At 37.2% G+C, this 9623-nt stretch overlaps 1 protein-coding gene across 1 annotated transcript in view; it reads right to left on the bottom strand.

The window, feature by feature from the left end:
- Window positions 1-9623, bottom strand: part of LOC107671876 (plexin-A1-like) — a 255769-nt gene that overhangs the window by 14182 nt on the left and 231964 nt on the right. The window contains exons 24-26 of the mRNA XM_016464878.1: window positions 4508-4654; window positions 2846-3005; window positions 837-940 (exon numbers count right to left, since the gene is read on the bottom strand). Of these exons, the coding sequence (XP_016320364.1) occupies window positions 837-940; window positions 2846-3005; window positions 4508-4654 (411 nt within the window). The remainder of the gene's footprint in view (window positions 1-836; window positions 941-2845; window positions 3006-4507; window positions 4655-9623) is intronic.

The following is a 9623-nucleotide window of genomic DNA, read 5'->3' as shown; positions in this document are numbered from 1 at the left end:
GCGTTTTTGTAAGAAAAATATCCATATTCAAAACGTAATAATCACTTTAATGTAGCTTGCGCCAACAGTTGTACACGGAAGCAGCTCCGGGCAGATGACGTATGAGGTCAGCGTTGCGCATGCGCCGGTGAGTCTCGTGAAAACCAACGTTTGTTAACAGGAGCAAAGGAAGCAAAGTTTCCTTACTTTAGCAAAGGAAAACCAGTCTCCTCTTGGCTTGTATCGAAATCCTCTGACATTCTTCTTTACAAATCCTCGTTTTGTACTTCTAATAAGTGACCATTTTTTAGTTTTGATCTCTCCGCTGCACTTCCGCATTCATCACTTCTGAGCGGCGCATGCGCAACGCTGAACTCATACGTCATCCGCCCAGAGCTGCTTCTGTGTACAACTGTTGGAGCAAGCTACATTAAAGTGATTATTACGTTTTGAATATGGATATTTTTCTTACAAAACCGCATTGATTCACTACAGGAGGCCTTTGTTCACCCCCCGGAGCTGTGTGAGACACAATTTTTTTTAATGGATAGGCGCTTTTTATTTAACTTATTTTGGACTGATGCATGCAACACCCGCTGAGTGGCATTAAACAGCTTGAAAGATCAAAGACATTTTTTTTATATAACTCTGACTGGATTCGTCTGAAAGAAGAAAGTCATCTACACCTAGGATGACTTGAGGGTAATTTATGGGCTAATTTTCATTTTTGGGTTAACTAACCCTTTAAATTCCCATGACCTTACAGTTCATACCATCTCTGTCCATAACACCTTTATTTTCCTTATTTTGGCTGTTTATTTTCATGGTAACAGCTCAGGTGTGGAGAGTAACTGTACCTGATAGTGTGCTAGTGTGTTCAGGCGTTTCCAGTCATTATCAATCTTAGTAGTGACATCCTCATCCTGCAGAATGATCCTTGCCAGTCGCCCCTGCCGCCACTCTGAAACAGAAAACAAGATGAGTTTGGTGTGTCAATAAGAACGGAATGATGTTTCATGTTTGGTTTTTTTTAACTGATTTTTACTTATTCATTAATCGATTTTTCAATTGAGGATGCCCCCAAATGGCTCTCAAACTAAGTTTTGCCAAATTTAACTCACTTTTGGGGGCAAGTCTGTGCTCAAACTCTAGCTATGTGTGTACAACACGCACATTGCTCCCACAGCAAGGACGACTGACCACTTGAGGGAAGCTTTCCTCTTTAGAAAGGCTTCATTTAGAGCATATAACCTTGTGCAGACCTTGTCCGGAATCTCCCTGTGCAGAGTGAAGTCGCTTTTCCAAGCTGAACAGATATGAAAACATGCACTTGCTGTTACCAGAGGTGAGCGACATAACTAGGAAGTCATAGTCCGGGTCAGATCTAAATTACGGATCTGATCAAGGTCATGGGAATGACTATTCTAAGCCTCTTACAAGCAAACCGTTCCAATAAACAACCTCCCTGCTTGTTTGTTGCAGGAGGAAGTCGCAGTTTCTTATTTCGAAACAGGCTCTGAAAGACAACTGCCAAGGAGCAAAGCAAAGCCAGATGAGATCTGCAGCTGATACTGTAGCATCACTCAGTCTGAGCCAGATGACAATCATGTTGGGAACTGCTCGAGCTAATGGAATCTTGCTGTGGATGATATGGTTCAGTGTCTATTTCCCTGGTGCCCACAATGGTGACTTCAGCATCCATTTATATCAAGCTGCTGATAAGCTGAACATTTGTATCAGCTGACAATACCTGCTTTGAACAGAAGCATTTGATTACAAGAACATGCAATCGGGATGTTAATAATTTAGTTTAATCATTTAATTAAGCATACCAATTGTCAATTAATTTCAGCACATTTAGTTTGTGTGTGTGTGTGTGTGTATATATATATATATATATATATATATACTGTATATGAAGAGTTCAGATGCAAAAGCCTCTAAGTGCCGTCTGAAAGTTTCTTCTAAAATTAGCATTTTTATCAGGCTCCTATAATAAAATAATAAAATATTATACATAAATAATATTCAATATTAGAATGAAATACTAAGAAAAAAAATAGTATAAAGTAGGTTGTGTGGATATAATATTTGGACTCTTCCACATGCATTTTGTGGTATTAAAATTAATAATTAAAATGAATAATTGATCACTAATTTTAATGACAGTCAACTATGAAACTTCCTGAAGAATGACATATATGTAATATTTCATTGATGTACCCATCTTGAAGCATAACTGCTCTTCCACGTATTAATCTAAACCACAAATCTCTTCAGGGATTTTCACACTGTATTTAACCCTGGGTTATCATCTTTTTAACCCCGGGTAAGGTCACTCTTTACCCTGGGTTATGCAACATTTCACTTATTTATTTTGAGAAGTCATTTTGAGAAAAGGTTAAGCACCGCTTTTAACCCTAGGTTATGAAACCCTCCCAAACTGCAGAAGCAAAGGTATACGCTATACAGTGTGTTGCCAGAATGTTACAGCGAATTATTTATCAACAGAAAACCAATCATAAGCCACCTCATTCTATATTCATGTGCTTTGCCACAGAAACCTCCACTTTAACATTAAACATTTTCAGAGATGGACAGGCAGTTATTAAAACGGGTCATTTGCCAATCAATCTTATTGACCTCATAAATATGCAAATAGGAACATTAACCCAGGGTTTCCAAATGTAGAGTATGAACCCAACTGCCCAGCATTAATTACAAATCCAGAGCAAAGTATAAATAGCGTGCAACATGAAACAAGTTAACCCAGGATTATCTATATGTATGACCCTGCGTTAACAATTTCAAGTGTGAAAATCCCTTTCTGTCATATTCCTTCCTTATCTTTCTCAAGAGTTCTTACCCAGGTCCATGTCTCCTGCTTTGGGTCTCTGGGAGTATGGGCTTCCTTTATACACAGCATCCAGAAGCTTCTCCTTCACCTGGGTGATAGTGTCACAGTTCAGGCATTTCACAGTCACCTCTGGGCCGTTCTCGTTCTCCGGGTTCACACAATGAAGTGTCTAAAAGGAGATGAGATAAATCAGTCTGAGCAATTTATTATTAGCATCTAGTTTGAACAGTTAAAGCACTCTTGCACTGTAAAATCAAGTTGAAAACACCAGTGAGCTGCCTACCCCTCTCAAAGAAAATATTTCTTTATAGAGTAATGATTAATATATTAAATTATTTAATGTATATTGAAAATATATCGAATAATATTGTTAATACATTACAATATATTGAATAATACATAAGAAATCGTCACTTTTCAAAAATTGAAAAATGTGACAGTATTTTTTTTATTTTCAGTAATACATTTCATAATGTATAGATGTACATGTGATAAAATGTAGTACTGCGTGTATAAATACTTGAACATATGTACTATATATATTTCGACATTTACATGGCAACATATATGTTATTATAGCAATCAATCCATTAAGTTATAAATGTTATAAAGTAATCCAACTGTCCAAATGTCCTAAAATGTTAATGTAATACTTTTTTTCTTATATACATCACACATATTTTCATATATGAAATGTGTAACTATGCAAATAATAAAGTTAGATATGTTTATGAATACTGTGTGTTCAGATTGATGTAAACCCACGTGAAAGAGAAATTTAGTGTTTCAATATATCTATTACATGTAAAAATGTGGTGCAGTTTGTCTTATTTGCTATAGATTTTTTATATGTATCAATATACCATATAGGGGAAGTCGTGGCCTAATGGTTAGAGAGTCGGACCCATAACCCAAAGGTTGCGGGTTCGAGTCTCGTACCGGCAGGGATTGTAGGTGGGGGGAGTGAATGTACAGTGCTCTCTTCCACCTTCAATACCACGACTGAGGTGCCTTTGAGCAAGGCACCGAACCCCCAACTGCTCCCCGGGCGCCGCAGCATAAATGGCTGCCCACTGCTCCGGGTGTGTGTTCACGGTGTGTGTGTGTTCACTGCTGTGTGTGTGCACTTTGGATGGGATAAATGCAGAGCACTAATTCCGAGTATGGGTCACCATACTTGGCCACATGTCACGTCACTTCACTTCACTTCACTTCACTTCATACCAATGCAGTATATAGCACTAGTTTCCCATATATAGAACTGTAATATATCACATTATATTTTCCAGTATGTTCCCACATATTTTTGGTTTTGTAAGGGCAGTTGCCTTCTTAAAAAGCTCACAAGTGACTGATTTGAAATATTCTACATTTGAGAAATCCATCAGCAGGGAGTATGCATAACACTCTTTACATGAAGTGCACAGGGAATTGACTCAATTAATTTCAACAGGGTTTAGTGTTAGCATGTTGCTAAGCTAACAGCATGACACTTTAACATGACTTCAAGCTGATTTTTTTTCTTCTATAATAATGTGCATGAATTGTGCACATGAATTATACCTGAGACCATCAGGTAAATTTGGATTTAATCCAGATTTTATGCAAATTAAAATATGGAGAGACATAAAGAAACATCAGATGAGTTCATTGTTGTGCACTTGCACTGACCAGCGTCTTGTAGTCAATCTGTTGTCGGATGAGTTTGTCCTCACTGAGGGAGTATCGGGCCTCTCCAGTGATGGCGTCTATAGGGCCTTTTTCCATCTGCTGTTTCATAGCACAGTACAGCATGAAGAGAGGCTCACCTGCACACTCCTGTAGAGAGAGAAAGAGTGTCAGAAACAACAACAGTGTGTTAGGACTCCACGATGTCATGAATACATGCACTGTGACTTTTTCACCTCATAAAAAGTGGAAGACAAAGCAAAAAGATGACGCAATCAATAGCCCTTCTTTCCTTTCATAGTAATACATGGACATAAAATGCATTTCAGGTATGTATATTGAGCAAAACTTGATTACTGATAAACTGTCACTTCAGATGTGAAAAACAAGCAGCTATAATGATGCACCGCTTTCAAATAATCACAAGGACTTGCCAATCAATACAACCATTAGCCTCTCACACCCTCAAAAAGCCCCTCTCGAAAAAGACAAACAGTTTAAATGCAGGGGAGAGAGAGAGCGATAGATGGAGTTTAACAATTGGGAGGAAGCACTTAAACCCCTTTGTGAAACGAACGGATAGGTGTGGAGAGAGAGAGAGATTGCTGGGGGTGTGGACTGATAGGCTGTTTTCTGCATTAGCATTAACATATTTCACTGACTAACAAACAACTTTATATTTTTCAGTTTCTTAGTTCTTTATATTTATGTTTCTGGCTGATTAGGTGTCCATTAGCAGTTAACTAGCCTTATATAGTCTGGCTTATGGTTCATAACTTATTTTGGACAATTAGCATCCACTCAGAGAGCAAGACTTGGTCTGACTGACATTTAAAGTTACTAGCTAAAACTAAAAACTAAATAATGCTTAAATAAAATACAACTTTTAAAATGATAACTTATTTTAAAATCAATGAATAAGTTTGCTTAGCTATAGTTTCTGAGCTACAATGACTTACTGAGACAGAAACTAGCAATTAACAGTCTTATTCATAGAAGCTTCAGATTTTGTATGATATGTGAATAAGCTTGCTAATCGCTAGTTTCTGCCTCAGAAACTAGTGACTAGCAAGTTTATTCACTGTAGCTTCAGAGAGCACACGTGTGAATTATAACAAAATATGAAGCTATGATGAATAAACATGTTAATCGCTAGTTTCTAGGGGAAAAAATAATTTGAAGAATACTGAGACAAAAGCTAACAATTAGTAGTCTTATTTGTAGCCTCAGATTTTGTGAGGTATGACAATAAACTATAATTGCTAGTTTTTGCCTCAAACTACTGATTAGCAAACGTATTAGTCATTGTAGATTCAGACAGCAAATATTGAGTGAATTACACAAACACACAAAATCTGAAGCTACAATGAATAGACTTGCTAATCGCTAGTTTCTGAGGCAGAAGCTACAAAGGATCTGAAGCTGCAATCTGAAGCTATAATGAATTGTAATGAGTTTGAGACAGAAATGAACAATTAGCAATCTTATTCATTGTAGCTTCAGACAGCAAATATTATGTGAATTACATATTAACAAACTCTGAAGCTATAATGAATAAACATGCTAATCGCTAGTTTCTGGGGAGGAAACTACAAATAATCGGAGGAACTGTACTGAGACAGAAACTAACAATGAATGGTCTTACAGTATTTGTAGCTTCAGATTTTGTGCGGTATGAAAATAAGCTTACTAATCGTTAGTTTTTGCCTCAAACTAGTGATTAGCAAACTTATTCATCATTGTAGATTCAGACATAGCAAATATTGTATGAATTAACACAAAATCTGAAGCAACAATGAATAGACTCGCTAATCGCTAGTTTCTGAGGCAGAAGCTACAGAGGATCTAAAGCTACAGTCTGAAGCTATAATGAATTGTAATTAGTTTGAGACAGAAATTAGCAATTAGCAATCTTATTCATTGTAGATTCAGACATGGCAAATATTGTGTGAATTACACATTAACAAAATCTGAAGCTACAGTGAATAAACTTGCTAATCGTTAGTTTCTGAGGCAGAAGCTACAAAGGATCCAAAGCTACAATCTGAAGCTACAATGAATTGCAATGAGTTTCTGAGACAGAAACTATTAGCAGTCTTATTCAATGTAGCTTTAGATTTTGTGTGGTACTATGTGAAAAAGCTTTCTAATCTGCCTCAGAAACTAGTGATTAGCAAGTTTATTCATCATTGTAGACTCAGACATAGCAAATATTGTGTGAATTACACATTTACACACAAAATCTGAAGCACCAGTGAATTAACTTGATAATCGTTAGTTTCTGAGGCAGAAGCTACAAAGGATCCAAAGCTACAATGTGTTACTATGTGAACAACCTTTCTAATCGCTAGTTTCTGCCTCAGAAACTAGTGATTACCAAGTTTACTCACTGTAGCTTCAAACGTTCAAGTCAAAATCTGAGATAATTTCAGAAGATTGATCAGGTTCAATGCAGGAAACTTGTAAGCCAAAAAAATTGCAGCGAGCTGTCACATGCGAGACGTGTCGGGCATGTACCCCTCCTCAACCGACCCCCGACCGAAGTGATTATGATGGGCATGGTGAAACGAGGAAACCCACCGTCTCCCTCCGCCTTACACATACCCACAAGAAACAGTTTCCTCTGGTTTTGTCCATCACTTCATCCTGTTTTACTCCACCTACCCTCCCACCATATGCTGTTAACGTCTCGTTAGCATCTGCGCTAATTAAGCCGACAGCTGCTAACGAGAGGGAGTGCGAATACATCACTCTTAGAGACCCCCACTGCAGCGCGTGCGGCCGAGAGACCAGACCTCATCCCACGCTTCAGCTTCATTAAAGAAAGAGACAGAAAGAGAGCGAGAGAGTGCAGACAACATAGCCAGACCTCACCCACCCATAGGGCTAATGAACAGTAGCAGGAAAATATCCTGTTGAAATATAGAGCTAGCAGATCAATTATTCCACACCACAGCCTTGAGCAGACCTTGTTCAAAAGCACCACTGTGGCCAGAATGTTGATAAAAAAAAAACACACTTTGTGAGAAAGATTAGATTCGTGTCAGTTTGCTTCAACTGTGCTGTCTGAGCCGTGTCTTCATATATGATATTACAAGCTGTGTGTTGGTGACAACAGCTTGTCAGTTCCACTAACTCACGCCACAATCCCATCCGTCTAAAACAGCGCCGCTTTTCCTAATGCTAATTAGCGATCTCAAACTGTCTGCTTCTGAACTTTTGTCAGCTAGCAGAGGAGCCAAACGAGGCCTGTAAGCAGTCAAAGCTTGAAACAGACTTCAAATGAGCAAATCGGAATTGGCTTATTTGGTTTGAAAAGGATGAGTTCATCCAAAAATACAAAATTACCCTCATGTCATTGTAAATCTGTGTAAATTCCATACTTCATAAAAGGTATTAGGCAGAATATTCTTGCTTCTCCAATGATAAATGACAAAAAGCATTTTTAGCCCTACTTCATATATAAAAGTTGGGAATTATTAGCCTATAATTTATTAAATGTTTTTAATGAAGTCTCTTATGCTCACCAAAGCTGCATTTAATTGATCAAAATACAGTAAATATAACAGCAGTATTGTGAAATATTACAATTTGAAAAAAAAATGAAAAAAAAGAAACTATTTTCTATTTGAATATATTTTAAAATGTAATTTAATCCAGTAATGCAAAGATGAATTTTCAGCATTATTACTTCAGTGTCACATGATCATTCACAAATCATAATGCTGATTTGCTGCATAATTATTATTGGTGCACAGTTATATATAATGGTTCTTATTATCAATGTTAAAAACAGTTTTTGCTGTTTAACATTTTATGGAAACATTCAGGATGTGTGAATAAATAATGACAATTTTAATTTTTTGGATGAACTACTCCTGTATAAGCAACTACATCTGATGTTCTCGAATAATGCAAAAGCCCGTTCAATTTGTGTCATCGTTAAATTAATCTCTATGAAGTGAAAGTATTCTAGACTCCTGTTTCCTGTTGATTAAAATTCTTCCATTGCATGCTGAGCCTTGCATGATTGAACTAATAAAACTAGAGAGCTGCTAATGCGAGAGTGAGAGAGAGACAGAGAGACAGACAGGGGAGGACCGACTTCCTGCAGCTCAATCACGCTCTGTGAGTGGCGTCATGGAGTGAAGCAGGAGGGGGTGGGTGGATAGGAATATATAAAAGGAGACAGAGCTAAGAGCTGATGGAGGCTAGGATGCAGAGGTGCCTGTAGGGATGGCCTCTGACCTGCCCAACCACTGACAGACAGCTTCTGTCTCATTAATTGTCACATCTTGTTGGACCTAGTTGTGGAAAGGCCCTCTGGTCTCTCTATTCTTGCAGAATAAAGGCAAGTTCAATTTTGTGCTTTTGTATGTCACTGAGAGCATTTTTGTGAGTAATGTGAGTAATTACACACTTTAACAAAAATGAAAACTTCTGTTATCATTTACTGACCCCAATGCTGTTTCAAACATGACTTTTTTCCTTCTGCACAAAAAAATATGATATTTTGAAAGCTTGAAATGTTTTTAACTAAATGAACTAAATGGGGTCTAAAACAACACCAATAACTTTCATTGTATATAGACAATATCACATTTTGTGATTCACAGAAGAAAGTCATATAGATGTGAGTAAATAATGACAGAACTTCCATTTTTGGGTGAAATATCCCTTAAAAACACAAATTTGGATTCAGAGTTATTAGTAAGACTAACTTAAACAAACTGATTCAAAACTCTCTCTCTCTGTGTTTGTGTGTGTGTGTGTGTGTGAGAGAGAGAGAGAGATTCATTACAAGAACTGGCTCATAAGAATCAATTGCATGTGAATAAGAATTGTGACTCAAACTGTGAAAACTCACAAATCAGTAAGAGTATAATTCCTTTTCCTGTGATGCTGGTGATACATTGGTGCACCATTTAGAAATGTGGGGTCAATAAGATTTTCATTATGCTCACCAAGGCTACAGCAAAAACAGTAATATTGTGAAATATTAACACAACATTTTTCTATTTTAATATAATTGAAAATGTCATTTTGTTGAATTTCCAGCAGCCATTACTCCAGTCTTCAGTGTCACACAATCCTTCAGAAATCATTCTAATATGCTGAT

This window comes from Sinocyclocheilus anshuiensis, unplaced genomic scaffold (assembly GCF_001515605.1).
Source record: "Sinocyclocheilus anshuiensis isolate Anshui unplaced genomic scaffold, SAMN03320099.WGS_v1.1 scaffold1089, whole genome shotgun sequence".
In the NCBI taxonomy this organism is placed as follows: domain Eukaryota; kingdom Metazoa; phylum Chordata; class Actinopteri; order Cypriniformes; family Cyprinidae; genus Sinocyclocheilus; species Sinocyclocheilus anshuiensis.
The sequence above is the reverse complement of the archived record's forward strand: the minus strand, read 5'-3'. Positions and strand labels throughout refer to the sequence as shown.